We start from the raw sequence: 23,580 nt of genomic DNA on the forward strand, positions 1-23,580 counted from the left end.
CAGATACGAGCAGAGAAAAGGAGCAAAAAGAAATAGACGGGGACGATGCTGGACGTGGGTATGACGGAATGGCAGCGAGTGGAGGAGCGTGGCTTTTGTGGTTGGGTGGGATAAACAATTGAAGCTTCAAGCTGGTTGAATGCATGTGGCACTTTTGTGGCTCATGGGCACCAGCTGGTGTGGACTGGTTGACTGGCAAGACTGGCTTGACTAGGCATATAATTTAATGTGTGTTTGTTCCTACTTGTGTACTTGCTGGTGCTTGTAACTGCGGCCTTGTGCTGCTGGTACTTCTATCTTCCTACCCGCCTCGCCGCTCACCCACTTCACTTTTACCCACTGGGCCACCCCCATCGGTGCATTGGAATGGCGATCGGAAGTGCGGCAGCAGACCATTCATCATCAATCCCCTATCGTCACCCTCTCATCATCATCAGCATCATCATCACACAGTGGCTTCGCTTATCAAATCTCTCCGCTCCTTTTACTCGATTCGATCCAGCGATCCAACCTGTCGGCTTCGGGCATTCTTCGCAACGAAATTCCATTCATTACCTGCCTGGCTATCTGAAGCCCTCGGCCTCTTCACTCCTCCAACCCCTTCACTCCCTCTTTGCGGCGTCCGCTCTGATTCCTTAATTTTGAGAAAAAATAACTTCGTGGGGGTATCATATAACGACGCAATAAACATTCTCGTCCTGTGTCCCAGTAACTGCGCAGGCTGCATATCCTCCCAAAACTCCTCGGTCCTCTCAGAAATTCACAAAGTCTTTCCGCCATTTTAGTGTCCAGAGAAATGCCGCGCGACCATCATCATTCGTAAATGCTGCGTCTGTCCTTAAAAATCTTCGTCGTCCCCATTCTCCATCGACGACACACTCGCTGATCGTCGCGCATGGCCATTCTTTGGCGGTCGCCCTCGAGCTCGCTTTGGCGTCCCTCCGACCGACCCAGAGATACTTTTGCGCTTTCGGCCGCGTTGCGCGCTCGGAGGTTGGTCTGGGGCCACATCCATCATTGCGCCCATTGCTGCCTCCTCGGCAATCTTGACTTCATCGTCGACAGCCACAAGTTGAACAAATTCTCGGCATCTCGCAACCATTGCGCTCGCACTGTTGAGCGATTCTAGAACCGCATTGGAGTTGTGCCAGAACTTGTCCCCAGTGATTCCATGCACCCTGACCGGTTCCTTTCCAGCTTCCTTGGTCTGCTTGTTCTGCTGCATCGCTACCCTGACATCTCGCGATAGCCCGTACTGTCTCTTCAGAAAGTTCCTCGCTTCCGAGATCAGCGTGATGGCGCAAGCTGCCGTCGTCAGCGATCTTAACGTGGCCGGATCCACTAGAGGTGCTGGGTCTGGGGTAACCACATCGGCCTCTTCAGTCTCTGCGTGCTTGACGGGGGCAGGTCCGAGGTGTGACTCGATCGCCTGTGCTGTTTCGCCACCATTTCGACCAAATGCCAGCTCTAGCTGTAACACAGTATGCAGGAGCTCGTCCATCTTCTTATACTCAAAGAATGCCAGGTTCTGAGTCACAAATAGGACAAACAAGAGATGTTCAGGAATCTCATCCTCTGCCACATCTAGTTTGGAGTACTCGGTGTTGAGTTTCGAGATTAGATTGCTGATGAACTTCTTCACGTACTTTGAGCCACTGGTGCTAATGATGGCAAAAGCCGTGGCAAGTTTGGCCGTGTATCCCGGAACCAACCCTCCTTGCGGATTCTTGATTACCTCGTTCTGGTATCGAAATGCGGCGAACACGGCGTTGACATACTCTCTCTCACAGACGGATTCGTGCTGTTGGTGCAAGTGCTCATGGGCAATCCGGGCAACACGGGCAACCTGGGGCTCCGTACTGGTCTCCAGCGCCACAAAAGCCGATGTACTTTGTTTTGGGTGCGTCATACCCTGGTGGTCGATGCTGGCCAGTGTTTGAGCTGCGAGCAGTGCTTTCAGACCAGTTTCAGACATGATGATGTGCAAGAGGTGGTCAACCAGCGTGTTGGTGATGATCGCAATAGCACTGTCGTCCTCGCGGGTCTTGCTGTCGCCACCAATGTTTTTCAAGGCCTGCGCCTCACCATCGCTCTCGCCCTTCTTCGCCTCCTCTTTGACAGCCGCCCGCTTCCCGTACAATTCTTGAAATACCTCGAGCACTGTAATCTGCATCTTCTCCACGTCACTTTTGTCCAGCTCACTGAAAGACGTTCCATCTAGAACCTGGAAGAACGTTTCTCGAATATGCCGTTTGTTGAACTGGCCCGGCCATGCTTGACAGACGAGGCCGAGACACTCCAGCGCCCTAACTCGGGTCTCAACAGGGCAGTCTCTAGAAGTGTGTTCCCAAATGCAGTCTGCAATCACCCCTGCAACTGAGCCACCCTTGTATGTAGGAAACTGTCTGCGAAACTCCTCGCGATATTGTTCCAAGTCGAAGACTTTTCCTGCGACGCCAAGCAACCGCAAGCACTGTTTCTTCTTGGTCTCCTCCATCTTCTCTCGTGGCGCGGGCGCCGTCCCTCGCGAAGTTTCGCTGGGCAGCACGTTCCGCACCAGTGATAACGTGAACCTAGCAAGCTTGATGGTGTCGTGCAGCACCCCGTCGATGCTCCTCAGGCACCACATCACCTCCTCAATCACTTCGCGTTGCACAAGCTTCGGAGTAGCTTTCAGAAGGTCTTTCTGAACCTCTTGCAGCAGTGGAGCTTGAGTGCTGGACAGTTGTGGCAGAACCAGACGAAATATGGCCACAACTGATTTGAACTTTGGGATGTTATCCTGTTTAGCCAAGTCTTTGAGATAGCTCTTCAAACTGGTTAGATCTGCGGGCACCACTGCTTCCGGTCGAGCTTCAACAAATGCAACAAGAGTCGCCAACTCTGCCGGTCCCGACTCAGAGCTATTGGCGGCGTCCAGGAGTTTCTTGACAATACGGGCGCAGAGATGCTGGATCTGGTCAATGTTTTTGGAGTCTTTCAGCTTCCAAGCCAAGAACTCCTTCAGAAGTAGTGCCAGCCGCGCCGTGTCGTTTCCAACACATCTGACAATGTGAGATTTGAGGTCCTCAATCGCGACATCCAGATGCGCAGACTCGGCTGCAGAGCTCATCGTTGCCAGTTTAGGATCAACCCAGATCTCTGCCAATATTTTTATTGCAAGCTCAGCCACGGAGGTTTCTTGATGGGCGGTCCGTTTCAGGAACTCGACCGCGATAGCTTCTTTCACATTTGCTCTCCCCTCCCTCAAATAGACATCTTTTAAATGAGCCATGGCTCTTTTCTGCACCCCAACGTTAGGATCGTCAGTACATTTGAGAAGCACCATGAATGCCCTTTTCTGAAGTGCTGGCCTTGGCATGATAAATCTGGCAATCAGTGTCAAGGCAGAATCCCTGACCATGGACGAGTCATCTGAAGCACACTTCAAGACCATGTCCACCAGAGCCGGTCCCCAATCGAGCAGACTTGAATCGATCTCCAACATAGCGACGACGCTCTTCAGGCTGCGAGTGCGAACTTGAGCCTGATCACTCGCGATCGACGAACTTAGCGTTGTGGCGATTTCCAAAAACATTCGACAGAATCGCCCGTTGAGAATGCTCAGCATATAGGCTAATTGGGCTTCATGTTCAGTAACTTTGGTGTGACCATTAGCGATCTCATTGTATTTGACTGATCCGGATAGCTGTTGCAATATCGCCGAAACTGTGCTCTCAAGTGTCGAGTCGAGTTCAAAGTGCCGTTCTTTATCCTGTGGCTGTGTAGAGGCTTGATAAATGAGACCTCCAAACTTCACAAGGAAGAATGCCTGTGCGGATTTGGTTCTCAGTCCCTCCCCTCCTCTCTGGCTCAAGTAGGAATAGACAATGGAAAATGGCCCCCTTGCCGATACAAGTTCGTGGGCATCAAGAAGAAAATGAGGCCGCTCCTTGACAGAGTCCGACAGATCTCGGGCAATAGTGGTCGCGTATGACTCCGCCTCCCCCGTGAATGCTGAAAGCGAGCTTCGAGCAGATGCACGGATTTGGGATATCGCAGACCCCATCACCCCCAAGGATTCAAGAGCCATGTTCTTCGTCGAGGCTGACTTGTCTGTTTCGGCAAGGCTTTTCATTCGAAGAGCCAGCGCTGTGAGAAGCAACTCAGACGCTGGCCAGTCCGGTAAGGGAAGCACCAGAGTGAGGTCTTCCACAAACAGATCGAGGATGTTGCGGTAAGGCGAATCGCCAGTCTTGGTGACTTTAGAAGCCTTGTCAATCATCCACATGACAATTTGATTGGCACTCGATGATGCATCATGGAACAGACTCTGTGCCATCTCACCTAGCCTTGATAGCGGTTTCTTCTCAATCTCTTGTGTTGTGGAAGCCGAGTCAACCTCCATATCACTGGCTGAATCCTCACTCTGGTCTGAACCGCCGGATGCCTGCGATTCCTTCCTAGGTCCTCGTCGTGATTTCAGGCTTCTTTTCATACCTGTTTGCATAGCCGAGGTCTGCACTAGCTGCATGAAAAGAGCAGAGACCAGTTGGATATTCTTGCCAGGTGCGAGCTTATATTGTCTTGCACTCCTGCTATTTGAAGGCAGCTTGTCTAAGGACGTCAAGACTTCGTCCAATATTGCCCGCCGCTCACCAGGGAAGGCTGCGTAGAGTCTGGCAAGAGCAGACATGGCTTGTTTTCTCAACCGCTCGTACGCTTGAGACCCAAGTGCGGATGCTTTGTCGTTATAAGCATTCTGGACAAAAATGAGCTTCGCTGCTAGGAACTCAGTGGCATTGACAAGAGACCCGGCTCCTTTAATTTCCACGCACACCCTCGCCACAAGATCCAGCAGTTTGCGTCCAACATCTAGCAATCGTTTGAGAGGTTCGTGGTGCGCCGAGGCGTAACTGAAAAGTTCACTGTTCTGTCCATCTGGGCGGGCCTCGACAATCGGGATCAAACAATTCTCGAATAAGTTCACGAGCACATTGGGCAACCATTGCAGTGCTTCCAGATTGAGAAGGTCTTGATTTTGAGGAGCACCTAGAACGGTGTAGATCAGAGTGCACGCTGAAGCAGCTCCGCTCTCCGCAGTGTGAAGCTTCGACAGCCAAGTAGATGTATCCTCATCGGATGCGCCCGGAGGTACTTGCAAGTTGATTGCCTGTGCACGTTCTATCACCGGCTCACATATTCGTTGAAGTCGCTGAAGATATTCCGGAGAAACATCACAGAGCCGACCTGATGTTAGGAGCTGATTCAAGGTCGATTGAAGTTTCTCCTGTAAACGGATTGCAAGTCGGGGTTCAGTGTCGTCTTCATCGTCGGGCAGATCGAAAATGCCATTGGGCGGTCCCTGTCGTTCTGCTGAGTTGTTGAGGTCAATTTGATCTCGAATCTCGAAAATCTCGCCGAGTTGGCTTTCAAAGCTCGCCAAAAGCTGGTCATCCTTCTGTTTCTTGGAAGTGGTTGCTAAAACGGGCTTGGTAGGTGGCGGAGGCTCGTTGAGGTTCTGTCGTTTTGGAGTATCTTGTATATTGACGTAGTCCTCTTTTCTGAAGGACGGGGGTGGCTTCGGTATGTCGACAGTAATGGAGGCTGGTTTAGTGATAGGCATCTGAAGCGTTTTCTTGCGGGCTGCAGGGGGGGTTCCAGTTGTCGAAGACTTGTATGTATAATCTATTTTGGACATTTTGAGAACCATCTTTGGTATGGAGTTCAGTTCCGCCCTGATGGAGTTGTCATTCTGAACTGGGGATCGAGGAAACTTGATCTCAGATAAACGGCTACGATCAAGCAGGACCGCCAGACGTTCTCTAGTCGCGGGAGTGTCTAGTTCGCTTCGATATACTGCTTGGCGTTCGGAAGGAGAAGTGAGCCGCGCATCATTGGAGCACGCAAGTTGAGGAAGAGGGACGCATTCTGTGAGGTGAATTAGAAACGGCAGCAACTCTTGAGTGAAGTGGGCATACCATTCGGCTGGAGAATCGGCATGGTCATGGGAGTGTATTGGAAAGCCTGATCCACAGAGAGTTGTCTGTCATTGGAATGATTCTGCCGCCGTCGTGGGACAGCGACCTCTATGTGATCGCCCGTCATGTCCATGGTTTTGACACTGGCGAGTGATGGGAACTGCACAAGGCGGCCGATTCAACTATCTCGACGACTCCGCCAAAGACGGTGGAGGGGTTGAACTGGGCTGGTTTATTGTCAGGATACACGCCATGACCCTCATAGTCAACAAACAGCTAGCGCAAGCTGCCAGTTGTCCTCGGTATGGGGGTGGGTTGTCTTGACACAAACCGTCTGCGCAAGCATGTAGAGATGAAAGTGAGGCTCGAAAGTGACTAGGCACTGCTAAAGTCAGGCTGGGCACGGCTGGGGAAAGGGATCTTCAAACCGTGATCCGCTCGGTTAAGCTGCGGTTTCAATACGAGATCGCGCTTACCAGGGTTGGCGCCAAAGCGGCTGCAGGAACAAGATCCCAAATTTTATCTCGGGGCTGCAAAAAGTCAGCCACGATCTCCTCAAACACTCGAAATTTCATCATGGTTGCGATAGGTAGCCTTTTGTTCTGCGATGCCTGTGGCTCACTGCTACCGCGGATTGTCCCAGGCGAGAATGAAGACGACCTGGTCCAGTGCGACGATTGTTTTCAGTACACCAAAGATACCTCATCCAAAGTCATAACTTCAAAGTCCAAACCGAGTGCCTTTCCATCTCCTCTACGTGCAAAGCATTCCGAGGTGCAGGCGGTCAACGCCGACGATTTACAGGTCGAGGCTGTCATCTCCAGAGAGTGCCCTGATTGCCACCGGCCAGAAATGTTCTACCATACCAAGCAACTACGAAGCGCCGATGAAGGGACGACTGTATTCTACAGATGCGAGTGTGGTTTCAAGGATGTGCAGAATAATTGAGATGACGCTGAGTTGGGGTCTGAAATGCGACACTTTCTAAAGCAAACCGGTGCTATACAACAACCTCTGTTGGGATGGTGGCATATTCCATCTCCCCAGTTTTCTCGTATGCGGCCATATCAAGAGCAACAACAACGCTCTCACGAACGACTTGCTCAGGGTCATTCAAGAATCTCTTCAACATATCCTCCACACCTGGTTCCTCTCCTAAACTGCCAAGTGCCTCGGCAGCCTCGTGTCGAACCATGCTTTCTTCCTTGGTATCCTCCAGCACGGCCAACAATGCAGGTATTGATTCTGGATGCGATAGTTGCCCGAACACAAAAGCCACCTCGTGACGAAAAAGTGCGGATGGATCTTTGAACCCAGAAGCAAGGGCGTGAACGGCAGGCTTTGCCGTGGGGAGGTCTGGTGGAGAGGCAAGGTCTCGAAGCGCAAACATGGCACGATACCGTTGGAACAAGGGCAACGATTGGTCGAGAAGGGTAGCCTGTAGATTGGGTATCGAAGGTGTTTCTGAGGACAGAGGGAGAGGAGGCGCAGGATCGATCGAGGCAAAGTCGCTTGACTTCAAGCTTTCGCTTCGCCGGCTCTCAGAATGAGCCCAATTGATGCGGTCGACGGCTATCTCACATGTCTCTCTAACCACCACCGGCTCGCTCTCGTCGTCTTTCATTTGTTCCATAATTTGTAGACTTGATATGTCCCCCAGTGCCCCCAGGGCCTCGGCTGCCTCGTGCCTACACATGGCATCCTCCTCCTTATTTTCAAGGACCGCTCGCAGGAACGGTACTGCCACTAGATTCCTGGTCTGTCCCAAACAATATGCCAGCTCGTGTTTCAAAAGCGCAGAGGGAGAAGCGAATGCAGCGGCGATTGCTTCTATTGCCGCTGTTGCCTGTGGTCCAGGAGTTTGCGAAGCGACGTGTTTGAGGGAGAATAGTGCGCGAAAGCGTCGGGCAAGTGGGACGTTCTCGGAGGTCAAATCTCTTCTGAGGGTAGGGATGGTCGTATCGATCTGGGGATCAGGTTGCGTGAATGCCGCCATGTTTGATCTCGAGTCCTCTTGCAAACTCTGGGGCATCACTGATCAGCAGCAAGAAGATTGTAGAACAGTTGCTTGTGATGTCCTCGTCATAGACGGAGGCTATCGCTGAGTGTTCGGAGGCTCACCAAAATTTTCGCGGGGAGACCCGTAAATCCTTATCGATAAAGACAACCATAGCCAAGCCCAGGCACTGTGGTGGTGGTGCCTGGCTCCCCGTGACGTCCTCGTACAGCTAAGGAGGCACGGCGTATGTTTCTTGAATCTTCCAACCTACTGTACACGGGTGGTTGCGCGCTTCATTAACAGTCCTCATTCCCCCATCCTCCTTTTCAACCTCTGTATATCCCACAACAAGACACTCACATCAACCTTATATCGCCACTACCCTTTTTGTTGACACAATTATGGGTTCCGTCGTCATTCCTCATCTGGTCACTGGCTGGCACGTCGACCAAGCCATTCTCTCCGAAGACGAACGCCTGGTGGTCATCCGCTTCGGCCGTGACTGGGATCCTGACTGTATGCGACAAGATGAAGTCCTCTACAAGATCGCCGACAAAGTCAAGAACTTCGCTGTCATCTACGTCTGCGACCTCGACCAAGTCCCGGACTTCAAACAGATGTACGAGCTCTACGATCCAGTGACCATCATGTTCTTCTTTCGCAACAAACACATGATGTGTGATTTCGGTACTGGCAACAACAACAAGCTGAACTGGGTTCTCGAAGACAAACAAGAGCTTATCGACATAATTGAAACGATCTACAAAGGCGCCAAAAAGGGACGAGGCTTGGTGGTTTCACCGAAAGACTACTCAACAAGATACAGATACTAGACAGCGGCTATGTTGTCTTTGATCAGGCGCACAAATCCATCCTCACCTCCCTCCTCTGCGAACGGTGCAGGATATGGTGGAATCCACTGCACGGTTCTCGCAAGATATTTCCGCCTACAATGACAATGATGGATAATCCCTCCTCGAGAGGGATTGACTGGACACAGGTTGTCTAGTCAAGAATAATATTCGCTGCGAAGGGATGGCTACACTGGCAACAGGCCACACACAGAGATGATGGGTTTTGGAATTGGGAATGGGACCTGTGGAGTTGGAGCAGGCTTGGTTGGTCTCTCACTTGACGTCCAGATATTCAATGAAATTTTTGCTGACACGACTTTACATCAAAGCCCACCTCGACTGAGGCTCCAGAAGTCTATGATTTTCATGTCCGCTTCTCCAGGTACATTACCCTCGCCCACCCCCTTCGCGTCCCAAGAGGCCCCCTGTCGCTCATGTGGCAGCGACAATGACTCGCTCGGAAATCTCGCCCACAGGTTGATTGCTCTGGACATCGAAGTCCGTCCCTTCTGATGCCCCAACCTGGTCCGTTACCTGGTCTGTTGTAGAGGTCGTATCCATACCAGTAAATCTACCTTGATAACTCTCCGCGTCGCTTACATGCACTTAAGACTTGATGCCCGTTCGGCTGTTTATATAGCTGTAAAACAGGCGCTGGCCAGACCACAACCTCACGGTGTGATCTAACAGTTACTTCTTTTCAACTATACGATTGATTGCATCACGTGCCTTTTCTTCAGCTCCTGGCCATCTCGGCGGGTGATTTAATTTGGCGACCAAGTGGGGGTGAGATGGTTGAAGCGAAACCATCCAACACGCACCCTTGCAACGCCGCTTCATTTCCATATCCATTTCCATTGCACCGTAAAATGTCTCCCGTCAATTGAGATCTGGCCACCTTTACCGCTTTTTCGTGTGTTCAATTCCAACTCCACCTGTTCATGCATGGCCCTGGACGATTTTTTCCGGATGGCCTGTCTCTCTGTTGTCTAGTCTCTCCTTGATTTTATGTGCCAGTGACCTTCCCACCATGAAACCTCGCCCGCCGCAGCAGTCAACTCTATGCTGCCCGTAGCACCGCTTGGGATGAAACAATCCGGTTCTCTAGACTGCGTCAATATCCTCCTCAAGTGTGCAGTTTTTCCGCAGAGCGCGACTTTCTACCAGTCTTGATCTGCGACAGCTCACTGTGACCCGGACCCCTCCAACATGGCCTTTGGAACGATCGTCACGTTGACCATACTACCCGTCCTCATCTTCGCTCTTTGGCATCTCACGTCGACCATGCTCCCCCCTATGCCTGCCCTTCTCCGCAACAAGCGCATCATCCTGCTCATCGCTCACCCGGACGACGAGTCGATGTTCTTCTCGCCGGCCCTTCAAGCCCTGACCCACCCTTCTCTACAAAACCACTTGAAGATCTTATGCATGAGTACGGGCAACAGCGAAGGTCTGGGCGCAACACGGAAACAGGAACTGGAAAAGGCGGCGACGACGCTGGGACTGAGGCGGAAAGAGGACGTCTTTGTGCTAGAGGACGAGCGGTTCAAGGACGGAATGAAGGAGGAGTGGAAGTCTGAGGATATCGCGCTCGTGCTGGCCAGTGCCTTTGCGCCGCACCTGAACTCTCCGTCTGCTTCAGCAACCCCGGCAATGCCCACATCAGATTCCGACAAGGAAAAGGACAAGGACCGACGAAAATCCAAGCCAAACTCTGTGAAACACACCAAATCCGCCTCTCGCACAAGCATAGCAACCCCGCCCGCTCCAGCGCAAAAGGAGGTAGAGGGACCCCGCGCAACGATCGACGTCCTAATCACCTTCGACAAGGGCGGTATCTCAGGCCATCCCAACCACATCGCCTTGTACCACGGTGCTTCCCTGTTCCTACAAAAGATCATGAAAGGCCACTCTGGCTATGCCTGCCCGGTCACGCTGTACACCCTCCCCTCGATCAACATTGTGCGGAAATACTCCTTCGTATTAGACGCCATACCCACCCTCCTAGCCGGGATCTACGAGACCATATTCGGCAACTTGTTTGGATCCACGACAGGGAAAGGGAAGACCGCCACGGGGCCCAAGGGCGCCGCAGACCGAGTCATGTTTGTCAACGACATATTCCGGTACTGGAAGGCGCGCGAGGCCATGATCCACGGACACAAATCTCAGATGGTCTGGTTCCGGTGGGGCTGGATCGGCCTAGGGAGGTACATGGTCGTGAATGATTTAAGGAGGGAGCGAGTCGTGGCGGGCTAAAGGGTGAAGAGAGGTGGGAAAAGATCACCAAATGACACCAGTACATCTGGAGTTAAGTTCCTTTTTCCTTTTTGAAACCCCCGAGGAGTTTTACGTGTTTTTTTTTTCTCTTTCGGCGCGAAGGAGGAAAAGGGCCCCAAAACGAGGAGTCCTCGCTGGGGGCACGAGGGACAGAGGGGAGTCAAAATGTGTCTGTGTCTATTCAGCAGACCCGCGTCAATGGCTTGTGGATGTGTCACATTGGGAGGGAGGCTCTTTTGACGGTTCTTGCTTGTCCATGATATCCGATTTGGCTTTTAGCCCTTAAGAGGACTCCCAAGGGGAGCCTTTTTTGTGACCCGGGCGACTGTTCGTTGTTTTATGAGAAATTGAACTTGCAGTACCACATTCTTACATAGCGAATTGTCGCGATATGTACACACGTGATGGATGATGTTACACTTGTTACACGTCCTGTTGCTCACCCGCCATTGCGTCACTCCGTCTGCCTTTCCCCTTCTTCGTCTTCGCCCTCACCCTCATCGTCCCTCGTCGCTGAGCGACTTTTCCGACGCCCGCGCTCTCTCTTGCCTTTCCCCACGATTCCACCCCAAGGCCTCCAATCCTCGCTCTTCTGATCCGGACCGGGTACCTGCGCGCCCACGACCTGACGATCACTCAACCTTTCTTGACGGACAGCCGCCTCGAATCGGAGTACCCAATCACTCAGGCGGCCCGAGGAATCGCCGCGAACTTCGTCTTGAAATTTGGTCAGAGCGTTCCCGGTAGGCCCGCGATGAATGAACCCAGCGGCATGGCGGAGGCGAGTTGGGGAATAAGAGTCGAGCAGCATGCGCATTGTGCCTGTCCTTGTCGTTTGGAGGGAATTCGCGCTCTGAATGGCCGCGTGCCGCGATTCCCTTCCCCAAATACACACGTGACCAGTGGGTGTGTAGTAGGGGATGATATTTGGTAACCAGTCTGTCCACTCCGCGATGATATTGGGGATACCTCGGTACGGCCAGTCTGTGCCTTCGTCATGTGATGTCCAATCTTTTCGCTTGATGGTGTTGCGCACAGCAATAGAGATGAGTTGGATGTGGCATTCCAGCTGAAGGGAAGCAAGCACATACTTGTGCTTTAGATCGAGGAATGAAGCAGAAGGTAAGCCGTCGTAGAAGATGTAATGGTAGTCGGCGTCTTCAAGGAGGCTTCGGATTTGGTCATACATTTCGGAGAGGCGGGTTCGTTCTTCCTCGAGCAGGACCATACACTGGCGAAGGTCTTCGACAGCCTTGTAGAGCTTCCTCGCTTCGGATCTGGCTTTGACCCGAAATATCAGATCCTCGATTTTCGGCTGGACGTTGTACGGTTCGTTATGGAAGACGTGATAGACTGACTCGACCGCCCTTCGTGCAATGCGACCCTCACCGTGTCCTCTCTCGATCCGCGCCTTACTGTGTTGGATTGATAGAACAAAGGTCCACTCCAGTAAATGGGTCCAGATATATTCCGGAATATCCAGGTTGTAATTGCGCGAGATGTAGTCAAGGAGCATGCCTCCCAGTGCGACTTCATTGTTCGTGCCGAAAACATGAACTACCGTAAATAACAGCCGTGCAGAAGGTCGAAGAGGTGAGCCCTCTTCATAAAATGTGGGACTCTCCAACTCCTCCTCGTCGTACTTGTCCAGAGCGTCAACATCAATATTCCAAGCGGACTTGAGAACGCTCTTGACGCTGCCTAGGTCTCCTTCGCGGCCCATCGCGACCATAAGATTGCAGAATGTTGCCTCATTACCGTTCAGCCCTTGGTTCACGAGCTCGTTAAAGATGCCCAGAGTTTCCAGCCTGATGGACTGTTCACTTTTGGGATTTTTGGGTGATGCGACTCCGTGGCCAAAGAATCCGAGCGGTCTGGTCTCCAATGATCGACGAAACATGTTATGCCGGACTATCCGTAGTCGATATCGTTCATGTCTATTATATGCCTCGTTCCAGGTTAGGGCCTCCATGAAGTAGTTGTAACAGTCCAAATCAGGTTCAACAGCGTCCTCTCTCATGGCTTTGCGAAACACATTCCTGGCAAACGATCCCACCCCAGCTGCGGCTGTACACCGTAAGAGATGACGATATACGTCGAGACCTAGGGAATGGCCATGTTTTTGTCGCTGAGTGACCAGGGAATCAAGGATATTGATAAAAGTGGCCACACGCTCTTCCAGTGATCTGACTATTCGAAACTTCGGCTGCGTCTCTAGACTCGGCTTCAAGTAGCGGAATAGCTTTCCATAAGGAACAATAAAATGCTCGGGATCCAACGCGCAGATGGCACGTGCGAAGGTCTGGTCGTCTGCATTTTCGATGAAATCGTCCCCGATTTGAGGTGTCACCAGTCCCAAGAGTATACGGTCGGGATTGTTTTCTTCCAACAAGGCCTGCATAGACACCACTTTCCTTGCTCCATGAGTGGAATCCGCTGGCGGCACCTCATCAATTGTATATTCTATCGAAGAAGGATCGTCGTGTTCGTCTAGGAGGGTCGATTGCTTCGGCAATATGAAGGGAGAAAAGGACACGGTCGTGGAGTATGACCGGTCGAAACGTCGTTCACAGCGAGCATTGGGAAGGCATAGTCCTTTGTCCCAGTGCGCCGGGGAAAGGGTTTGGCGACGAAGAATGTGAAGGGTCAAGTGAGGTATCCGACTGGGCGAGGATTGCGAGAAGCCATTGATCAACCTCACCAGAGGCAGCGAGCCATGCATCAATACACCGCAGATAGACGGCGACCCGAGCTAGAGCTGGAAAGGATGGCAACTAAGTCATTGAAAAAGATTCTGGAATCTGGCGTTGGGAAGGGAGCGATTTGCGCGATGGACGGATTTCGCTTTCTCCAAACAAAAGCTCAAATTTCAAATGACGCCAAGCCCAAACGGTCTTGGGCTGATCCCAGTATTAGCAGACAAAGGCCTCTTCTCTTCTCGACAACCAGACCACCAGTCGACGTTGGATTTATTTTGCAGACCACAGGTCCAGCCTGTCATGGCCGAATCACCAGACGAAGGAGCCAATGCGGTGTCTGAACCGCTTGACCTTGTCCGCCTCTCCCTCGATGAGATTGTGTTTGTTCGACTACGTGGAGATCGAGAGCTGAAAGGAAGACTACATGTATGCTTGTATAACAGGATTGCAGTGACCTCATACTGACGCACAGGGGCAAAATAGGCCTACGATAGTCATTGCAATCTTGTGCTCGGAGACGTTGAAGAGACAATCTACACGATTGAGGAGGAGGAGGACGGCGAAGACACCGTCAAGGTCAGTTCTCATTGATGCAAAATTCAATCAACTGGCCACTCACTCCACTAGACAACGAAGAAACAGTCCGATATGCTCTTTGTCCGAGGTATGCGCCGTGCCAAAGGGCCAAGATTGGCTGTCACTGACAACTGAGCAGGAGACTCGGTCGTACTAATCTCTCCCCAACCTGGGTCTTGAGACCGTCTCAACCACGTCGATCTAGGTTCTCGGATCAAACGAGCAAAACCGCTGTTCGAAGGGTTTCGAGGGTCAAATCTAGCCCATGACGGAGCATAACGGACGGTAGAAAGTCACCCAAAAGATCGCTGGGGGAAACAGTACCCCTATAAATGAGTCACCTGAAGCTGCAATCCTTGGGTCAGGAAGAAGAATCTTCGAAGGCTTACACCTTGCCCTTCGAAAAGTCCAGCCTGCGGTGGAAGACTCACCTGTCTCGAACGAGTGACGATGCAGGAGGATCTTACAAGTCAATTAGCGTGCTGATAGCGGAAGTGAAAGACCTGCAGTCACTGATGAGGCTGAGACGCGTGGCGGAGAATGAGTCAGGGAATCAACTCGTGGGTTCCCCGCTTGATAGCCACAGTGGTAGCCCAAACAAGTACATACAAAGCTATCATGGCTGCATGGTCATGACTCCAACACTGCCTCCACTTTATTTATATATATTCCGGGACGGGCTCTGTTACCTCTCTGTCTCCCATCTGCGCATTTCATCCTCCCAGAAACTTCTCTACAGTACAGCTCAAGATGCAGTCTTAGCACTCGGGCAACGCTGCGCCTCTCTGCTACTCATAGCTCCACGATGATTCCTCGAATACCTTACTGACTGCGGGGCGCATCCGCCACTCTTTCACTCCACTCTCCACCTCATCTCGCATTCGAACCAACAACTAACCATGGGTAGCCGCAACAGACAGACACTGCAAGATCGCCGAAAGGGGGAGCTGGTGAGGGCATTTCAAGTGATGAACCACTTCAATTTCTAACATGATGCCAGGCCCTCTCTGATTTTGCTGATTATGTAGAACGACAGCGAGCAAAGACACGCCTTCCGTATCCCGATTCCGTTGCTGGCGACAGCGGTTACGGCACTGGCGCTCCCTCGTCCGTCGCTGAAGATCATGCAGAGCTCGAGATCCTTGATCAATTAGACCTCTCCGACGCCCCAAGCCGGACAAAACTAAAAGAGTTGCTGCTTGATACCTCGGGTGATGCAGCCGCAACCTTACAGGAATTGTCGGGCTTTCTAGAATCCAGGTTAGACGAGGGCCATGGCGAGACGCTCTTTGATCTAGGACTTGAGGACAGCGGTGACTCAATGCGATTCACTAAAGAGCAATGGGACCTTGCTATGACACGCATCACTGAAGCAGCCGGTATGCTCAACGCGACAGTCAACGTGCTCCTGACATACAATGTTGGTGGTGATAAGGAGGCTCATCCAAACACGACTCATGACCATTCAAGCCATGGCAAGCTACTCATTCGACAGACCCCAGCAACGGCTGAAGAAGTTATCGAGACGCGAATTGCGGTGGTTGGTAATGTTGATGCAGGCAAGTCTACTATGTTAGGTGTCCTCGTCAAGGGGAGCCTGGACGATGGCCGCGGCAAGGCTCGTGTCAACCTGTTTCGTCACAAGCACGAGATTGAATCTGGTCGGACTTCGTCTGTGGGCATGGAGATTATGGGCTTTGACACTCATGGGGAAGTAGTCACATCCACCGTTCCGGGTCGCAAACTCACTTGGGCGGAGATTGGGACCCGTTCAGCAAAGGTCATCTCATTTACCGACCTAGCTGGACACGAGCGATATCTTCGGACAACAGTTTTTGGCCTCCTCTCCTCGGCACCAAACTACTGTCTGCTCATGGTGGCAGCCAACAACGGACTGATCGGTATGTCGAAGGAGCACCTCGGCTTAGCACTGGCCTTGAACGTGCCTGTCATGGTCGTCATCACCAAGATCGATATTTGCCCTCCCCAGATTCTTGAACAGACGATCACCCAGCTGACGAGGATATTGAAATCACCTGGAGCGAGGAAAATTCCCGTCTTCATCAAGACATACGAGGAAACAGTTCTGACAGCCACACAATTTGTGTCCCAGCGGATTTGCCCAATCTTCCAGGTCTCAAATGTCACTGGGGAATCCCTGGACCTTGTTCGAACTTTTCTCAATATCCTTCCGCATCACGGTCATTATGACGATCAGGCGCCTTTTGAATTTCATATTAATGACACTTTCTCCGTCCCATTTGTGGGAACAGTTGTGTCGGGAGTTGTGAAGTCCGGGATAATTCATGCAGGTGACAACGTTCTCGTGGGACCAGACTCGCTTGGACAGTTTCAGACAACAAATATTCGATCGATCGAACGGAAAAGAATCCAGGTACCGGCATGTAGCGCCGGCCAGTCTGCCTCCCTTGCCCTGAGAAGGATACGAAAGAAAGAAGTGCGCAAAGGCATGGTCGTACTCCCGAAGCTCGAAGGCCCGCCACCCAAGGTTTATCGAGAATTTGTCGCCGAGGTTTTGATTTTGTCCCACCCAACCACCATACGACCAAAGTACCAAGCGATGCTTCATGTAGGGCCTATCAGCCAGACTTGCGCCATCATTGAGATTGACCGTGAGTACATTCGAACCGGAGATCGAGCCACTGTCGCGTTCCGATTCGTCCAGAGGCCCGAGTTCCTTGCAGTGGGGGACAAGATACTATTCCGCGAGGGAAAGACCAAGGGTTTGGGCATCGTGAAGTCTTTGGACTACGAAGAGGGGTCACTGAGCAAACATGAGCGGCAGAGTGTGCAAGGGCCGTCTAATGGAGAGGGGTCGAATGAGAAACCCAAGGCGGAGGAGAAGGTGGCTTCATCAACAGCGGGAGTAGCAACAAGCGACAGGCGGAGTAAGTAGGACGGAGCACAGGCGTTAAATGGCAATGTGGGAGTATGTACGAGGTAGTCATGAAGCTTCCGATACTACATACCTGGGCATATGCTTGAAATATCAATCAGGTCACCAACATGTTTTCGGCGATGTCAGTGTACTTTGCAAGGATCTGAGGCACAACAAGGCTTTGGGGGGGTTTCAATATGCCGAAACTCCGCCAATCAGCGAGTGCCCCTTCGAAGCCACAGCCTCGTCACCATCGTAGCGCGCAGTCACCGTCTCCAAGCCCCCAATTTCGAGCTTCGGTCAATTCAAAATGTCGCAACAGCCTCGACGACGCCGCGGCATAGGACAACGTGGGCAGACTGAAAGAGGTATCCAAGACACCCGCGCTGTTCAGAATCCTGGTGGCCAGAAGCACGGAGAAGACGAGGGAGAAGCAGCACTCGCCGCCATTGAGATGAATCAATCCCCGATCATCCGCGCATTGCGGCGGCAGCCCGTTTGGATCGTGCTGGCCGTCTCGAGCGGAGCGTGTGCGGCCTTTAATGGTGTATTTGCTAAACTGTACGTCCATGAACTCCTGGAATGGAAGCTCCTCCAGCTCTCTATTTGGAATCCTGACTCTCCTTTTCCGTTGCGCGCTCAATCCCCCTTCCCCTGCCTTACAGCGCCGTTATGCCCAACTCGTTCATGATGCAGACAAACTAACCGACTCTCGATCCGTCAAACAAATAGAACGACCACTTCCCTAACATCCAACCTGTCGTCCTCGATCGCAACCTTTTTCTCCCTCTCCCCCAGCAATACCTTCGTCGACCTTGCCGTCCGGGGCACATTCTTCCTCCTTAACCTACTCTTCAACGCTCTCATGTGGGGGCTCTTCACGTCCGCCCTGACCCGTGCAGAGTCAACTACCCGCGTCAGCATCATCAATGTCTCGGCGAACTTTGTCATCACTGCTGTGCTTGGTGCGTTGATCTTTGGGGAGAAGCTGGGCGGTATGTGGTGGGTAGGCGCGGGGATGTTGGCCGCGGGCAACGTCGTGATCGGAAGGAGAGAGGAAGGAGCGAAGCCTGGCGGGAATATGGGGCTGGACGAGACGAGGGAGGAGGCAGAGGGATTGGTGGGCGGGGAAGAAGAAAGAGGTGGCTACGCGGAAGATGACCTGGTAGAGCTACATGAGAACCCCGGAGAAGGGCAGAGCAGAGTGAGAAAGGGGGAAGAGGTGGATGATCCGCTGTGAACTTGGAGCACGCGTCTCAACCTCGTCCTCGTCCAGCCCTAGCACTTGGCCAGGCATTTGGAAGCCGAGTTGGAAAGTTTCTTGGAGACTTGATAATAGTCGGACTTCCACGGACAATCCGCAACGGCAATGGTTGCCATGAGCATGGCTTGGACAAATGTTCCACTCGACATGTGAACTACGAGTACAAGTATATCCGTCGGAAGCGCCCGAGGCTACCTCAACACGAGTACCACTGAAGATCTACTTGTGCTCGGCAAAGGGTGAAGGTGTTGTGCTCACTGCGTCAGTCGACGGATATGCGTCACACTGTGCTGGAGACGTCCAGCTACTGGTCAGAGAACGTATTATCCCTTCTCCCTGGCTATACAAGTGACTCAACCTGGACGACTACCTCCCAGGCCCCATCCGACATCATGCAACAACCGGCACTTGAATCGGGGACACCACAGTCCAAGGCACACAGCGGGGGAAGATCGTACTTGTTCTTGCTTGGTACACATGACAAGAGCAAGAACATAAAGAATAGCCATCTCGTGCGCCTTTTCGGGTGATCAGGAGATGACGTACCCATCGAGCCAGATGAGCACCACGGTTGGCCGTTTAAGAGTGTCATGGTGCGTTGACTTTACGACGTCAGGATCCTTGGTCACACATGAGTTGTTAGGGGACCTTTGTTGTCGAGTGTTAGCTCCCGCTCTCACGCCACGGACTACCTCCATCCTTGCCGCCTTTGCCTGCGAGAAATCCCGCCTGTTTGTCGTCGAGTGCTCGTAAAAGTTTTTCCCACGTCAAAAGATGCATTTGTTCGGTTCAGCAGCTAAAACGCATTATCTGACCCTCTGCTTGTACGCTTTCACTCGTATCTCCAGGTTTGATTTGTAGGACCGGGATGCGCGTCATCGTGAAGACTTACTGCCCGGTCCGGGTATATTGCGCTACCTGCCCAAGTAGATAATCTACCTCGATGTATGGATGTCGATGATCAATAATCATCGCTCAAACGGTGACGACAAACTTGACTCCTTCGCTGGCTATGTACAGAGTACCTGTACAGGTACAGTTTCATAGTGCGAGGAGACATATCCCTATGCTTCGCATTTCCATAAGCCATCAATGGCATTATACTTGTACACGGACAGTCTGGGCTTAACGGGTCCCAGTTGCATAGAAAACCGAGAGATCAATGGCATTCGATATCACTCAAGACTCGATACAAGTATACATACAAGTACTGTACAGTGTATTATTTAGCGCTCTATTGGCGAGCAGAACGTCAAAGGTGCCTCCTCGTAGCTATTCGGATACCTGTCACTCGGTACTTTTCGCGAATTCCTTAGAGCCATCAGGACCCGCTGAATTTATGTCTCACTGTGGAGGAATCGAAGCCTGCTATGAACTAAGAACCTTAGCGGAAGACAACCAGAAGCATCGGAAGCGCCCCCTGTCGCGCATCGCGTTTCGTCCTCGTCGGACGATGTTGGAAAGCTTCTCCAGGAGTCGAGGACTCTTGAAACCTTTCACTTGTGTACTTGTACGTGCACATAAGTGCTGACTGGGGCCAGTACACTACTTATACAAGTATGTTCAGAGGCCTCCATGTGACCGGTCTCCTGACCGACGGAGCAGCAATACCCAAGGACTTGTACTTGTACAAGTAGAACTGGAGCGAATATGGACCCGTTCTCGCCTTCGACGAGGACGCGATTGTGCATTATTACCCTCATTGCATTCCTGTCGGATACTACTATAGGCAATTTGACCCGTCCAGCTAGGAAGATATTCTTGAGAAGTCAAGCTCTTGGACGCTGAGGGGCACCCAAGGGGTGTAGCAGGAGACGATTACGAGAGCAAAGCGTAACATCTGGGGTAACGTGCTCTCCGATGTGAGAGAGTTTCTAGAAGGCAAATGAGGGATAACCGGCATAGGAAGATTATTGTTCCGAGAGACTTTTACCCACGGCCTTTCCGTTCATGCTGCACTGCCATCAGATGAGCGTCAATGGCGCAAAAGGGAGCTTCAGATAGGCGGAACTCCACCCTCATCTCAGGGGTTGATTGGACTTTCTCCTGGACTCGGCCCCCTTGCAGCGTCACCGGCTCCATTATTGGTGTTTGCTTTGCTCAGCATGCAGTGCCCAGTGGAACATCCAGACTGGCCAAACACCTCGGGAGTATAACGAGGGAGGATGGGGGAGGACAATAATTCTCCTGGATCCATGCCTGTGTCGGTGTAAACCGAGATCTTGGGGTGCGATATGGGTAAAATTCTCTCTCTGTGTCCACAATGCATGGTTAAACTGAGCACCTCGCAGTGATTTTAACTGTAGAAAGGAGATGGTGTTGGCTGTCGAGGCGCATTGGAATTGAAGTGGGGTGCTTGTGTCTGATCGCTGAGACACCCCCCCCCCCCCCCCCCCGGTAGTAGCACGCGACAAAAGGGCCCAATGTTCAGAAGGAGCGGCTGTTTAAGGAGGTGGTGCCTTTTAGGTATGGGTGAGGGACATTGAGGTATGCTCCTAGCACAAATGGCACGAATCGAGGCCGGAGATGCAGAACTTTTCGGCGATCTGCAAGGGCCAGACGCTTCAGAGAGCACACCCTTTAGGTCGACCGAACTCATGCGACGCGAGAGGGGTCCGAGAAGGAGGGACAGGACAAACGTCAAGCGGATTGGGTAACACGAGGCATCGAAGGAGATGATTTGTGCACTGGTTGGATGGTGGGATGATGGGGAAAAGGCGTTGCCAGATCCATCATGGGACGAGGGGCGCAGGGCATGCAGCTGGCTTCGTGGCACCTTACTCGTTCGTCGTGAGTGCTCGTATACCTGGCTGTAGCTTCCAGACAAAGTCTGGGGAGGGGGGCGGTGGAAGGACGAACCATGAGGACACCATGAGGCATGGGAGAGTGATGGCAGGGTGGCAGGATGGGCATGAGTCCAGGAGGAGGCCGGGCAGAGACGATTCGTGCAGAAAGCGCTCGTCCCTAGGCTGGAAGAGATTAGCGGGACCTGCGCATTGTGGGTGAGGGGCGGGTCAGGATCGAAACAACTCTGCCGCCAAGGACTGTGGTGGTTGAACCCTGTGCTGAAAACTACGCCTGTCCAAGGCGGCCGGTCTGAGGGCTGCGTGCAGGGCGTTGGGCTATTCACAGCCTGTGGAGTCGGGCAGAGGCAAATTTCATGGCTGTCCCCGGCAAATTGAAGCCCTCGTCGTGGACTAGGGCGCATTAGCTGGCGACGCCTTGACGTTTTAGCAGCGAATGGCAGGTGACGCCCCAGGCACCACCAGCCGGGACAAAGCGGGTCTTGTGCCCAAGTTTGTCCTGCACTTTTAACTAACTAGCCCTTAGTGGTGTTGGTCGCCCTGATATTTCCCGCCCTCGCCGGCTTCCTGCGCTGGTCTTCCCACCCTCTGACCTCTCACCTCTCCCGATTTCTGCCCTTTTCTCGCCTTCTCGCCTCTCCCTCCCTCCACCGCCTGTTTGGCCAGCCAGTTCTCAAATCGACCATACATCACCATCCATCCCACCGCTGCTTTCCATCTCACCTACACTGCCATTATCTACTACCTGCCACCCACTCTCGTCCTCCCTTACAGCCTTTTCCTCTCACGCCTTATTCTTACTTCTTTCCATTGACGCCTGTTCCAGACATTCTTGCCAAACAAGATCCTGTTCAGCATAGACCCTCTGTACCGGTTCCAAGAGGCTCCTTGAATCAGCTGACACCCATTGTTTTTTGCCACTGTTTGCCTAGCTGGCATCCTCCTCGACAATACAACTGTACCTCTACATTCCCATCCTAGACCTCCCTGTGTACTTCCCGGTCGTCCTCACCCGATCATCATGTCGACCTTCTACTACACTGCCCATCAACAACATCAAGCCACCAATCCGCAGCCTATGCCGCAGACACATAGCCACCATGGTCGGTCTCGACGAGCACCCCGGTTGTCCGCGGCCCAACACTCGCATCGGCAATTCCGTGCACCCAAAGTGGTCAAGGAATTGGTTGTTACCGAGCCTCCAAGCATAAGTGCATACCGGGCGCGCTTCGAGGCAGGACGGTCGTTCGACCTAGACGACGATCTAGAGTTCTGCCCAAACCTCTTGACATTTGATGAGGTTTGTGGCGAGCCTCTCTCCACAACTTCGTCTCTTACTGACTTCTTCGCAAAGCGTCAGTCGGTAACGTCAGGCTCGTCGGATCGCTCATCGCTGTCGAGTGGCTCGCCCGATTCATCTCCTCTCCAATCCCAGATACAACCACAACAAATCACACCCGCGTTGTCTATTTCCTCTGCTGTCACGTCCGCGTACATGTCCCCACCGAACTTCGCCGGCAACCACAACAACCTCAAGATCCATCAACCGTCGGCGATTCGTTCCCGCAACAACGCCATTCCGATTGTGAACCCTTCCACCGGTAACCGCATTGCGAGCCCGCCATCATCCATCTCACCAGGCATGATGCAGCAAACAACTGCCGCCCGCCGGTGGTAAGAGGGTCTCTGCTTTGTGGAGTGCTCTAACCTCCGTGCTCGTTGTCGTTGTGTCGCTGTATTCGTGCTGGTTGGTGTTATGATGTGTCGCTTGCCTTTGTGCTTTCCGGTGCCTGCCAAACCCCTCTCACCCTACCTCGAACCTTCTCGACCTCCCATTTGATTTGTACATATGTATCTCACGACGAGGAAAATTTTTGTTACATTTTTCAACGAGCGGAAAGGCATAGCGATTCGACGAAGTTGACATCATGATACCAGCTATTTGTGGAAGATAGGATCAATAGGGAGTACGGTGGCACAGCGATTTCAAAGACAAACTTGATTTTAGCATGGAGTTTCCCGAGCATATCCAAGGTCAAGAGGATCATGATAGACAACGATCATCATCATATTGGCGGTTCTTATTTACTTGTGGATTTACGGGAGTTTGCACATTCGGTACCTGGGGGCGAGGAAATGACAGATGAGAAAACAAAAGATACCAGATGGGTTGATGTTGGGTTTCCTGGTTGGCTATGTTGGTTCCACAAAAGGATGGAACAAATGCACATCTCACGGTTGACGG

General features: G+C 52.3%; 10 protein-coding genes across 10 annotated transcripts; 7 read left to right on the top strand and 3 right to left on the bottom strand.

Moving 5' to 3' along the window:
* Positions 1-838: 838 nt before the first annotated feature.
* AYO20_07450 (hypothetical protein) lies at positions 839-6,093 on the bottom strand (the record flags this gene model as incomplete). The annotated part of the gene is made up of 2 exons (XM_022645735.1): positions 839-5,910; positions 5,961-6,093. 2 exons carry the CDS (start codon positions 6,091-6,093, stop codon positions 839-841), a joined length of 5,205 nt encoding a protein of 1,734 aa, XP_022498300.1.
* A 443-nt stretch (positions 6,094-6,536) lies between these two features.
* Positions 6,537-6,908, top strand: AYO20_07451 (hypothetical protein; the record flags this gene model as incomplete). The annotated part of the gene is made up of 1 exon (XM_022645736.1): positions 6,537-6,908. The coding sequence occupies one exon, from the start codon at positions 6,537-6,539 to the stop codon at positions 6,906-6,908; it is 372 nt and encodes a 123-aa protein (XP_022498301.1).
* A 52-nt stretch (positions 6,909-6,960) lies between these two features.
* AYO20_07452 (deoxyhypusine hydroxylase) lies at positions 6,961-7,956 on the bottom strand (the record flags this gene model as incomplete). Its single annotated transcript, XM_022645737.1, has 1 exon — positions 6,961-7,956. The coding sequence occupies one exon, from the start codon at positions 7,954-7,956 to the stop codon at positions 6,961-6,963; it is 996 nt and encodes a 331-aa protein (XP_022498302.1).
* Positions 7,957-8,360: 404 nt separating this feature from the next.
* On the top strand, positions 8,361-8,792 carry AYO20_07453 (mitosis protein dim1; the record flags this gene model as incomplete). Its single annotated transcript, XM_022645738.1, has 1 exon — positions 8,361-8,792. One exon carries the CDS (start codon positions 8,361-8,363, stop codon positions 8,790-8,792), a length of 432 nt encoding a protein of 143 aa, XP_022498303.1.
* A 1,230-nt stretch (positions 8,793-10,022) lies between these two features.
* Positions 10,023-11,072, top strand: AYO20_07454 (hypothetical protein; the record flags this gene model as incomplete). Its single annotated transcript, XM_022645739.1, has 1 exon — positions 10,023-11,072. The coding sequence occupies one exon, from the start codon at positions 10,023-10,025 to the stop codon at positions 11,070-11,072; it is 1,050 nt and encodes a 349-aa protein (XP_022498304.1).
* Positions 11,073-11,547: 475 nt separating this feature from the next.
* AYO20_07455 (hypothetical protein) lies at positions 11,548-13,494 on the bottom strand (the record flags this gene model as incomplete). The annotated part of the gene is made up of 1 exon (XM_022645740.1): positions 11,548-13,494. The coding sequence occupies one exon, from the start codon at positions 13,492-13,494 to the stop codon at positions 11,548-11,550; it is 1,947 nt and encodes a 648-aa protein (XP_022498305.1).
* Positions 13,495-14,092: 598 nt separating this feature from the next.
* Positions 14,093-14,647, top strand: AYO20_07456 (hypothetical protein; the record flags this gene model as incomplete). Its single annotated transcript, XM_022645741.1, has 4 exons — positions 14,093-14,218; positions 14,276-14,368; positions 14,420-14,456; positions 14,574-14,647. The coding sequence occupies 4 exons, from the start codon at positions 14,093-14,095 to the stop codon at positions 14,645-14,647; spliced, it is 330 nt and encodes a 109-aa protein (XP_022498306.1).
* A 620-nt stretch (positions 14,648-15,267) lies between these two features.
* On the top strand, positions 15,268-17,285 carry AYO20_07457 (hypothetical protein; the record flags this gene model as incomplete). The annotated part of the gene is made up of 2 exons (XM_022645742.1): positions 15,268-15,318; positions 15,369-17,285. 2 exons carry the CDS (start codon positions 15,268-15,270, stop codon positions 17,283-17,285), a joined length of 1,968 nt encoding a protein of 655 aa, XP_022498307.1.
* Positions 17,286-17,577: 292 nt separating this feature from the next.
* On the top strand, positions 17,578-18,507 carry AYO20_07458 (hypothetical protein; the record flags this gene model as incomplete). The annotated part of the gene is made up of 2 exons (XM_022645743.1): positions 17,578-17,828; positions 17,964-18,507. The coding sequence occupies 2 exons, from the start codon at positions 17,578-17,580 to the stop codon at positions 18,505-18,507; spliced, it is 795 nt and encodes a 264-aa protein (XP_022498308.1).
* A 3,849-nt stretch (positions 18,508-22,356) lies between these two features.
* On the top strand, positions 22,357-23,013 carry AYO20_07459 (hypothetical protein; the record flags this gene model as incomplete). Its single annotated transcript, XM_022645744.1, has 1 exon — positions 22,357-23,013. The coding sequence occupies one exon, from the start codon at positions 22,357-22,359 to the stop codon at positions 23,011-23,013; it is 657 nt and encodes a 218-aa protein (XP_022498309.1).
* Positions 23,014-23,580: the final 567 nt, after the last annotated feature.

The sequence above is a fragment of the Fonsecaea nubica genome (assembly GCF_001646965.1).
Source record: "Fonsecaea nubica strain CBS 269.64 chromosome Unknown Scaff52, whole genome shotgun sequence".
In the NCBI taxonomy this organism is placed as follows: Eukaryota; Fungi; Ascomycota; class Eurotiomycetes; order Chaetothyriales; family Herpotrichiellaceae; genus Fonsecaea; species Fonsecaea nubica.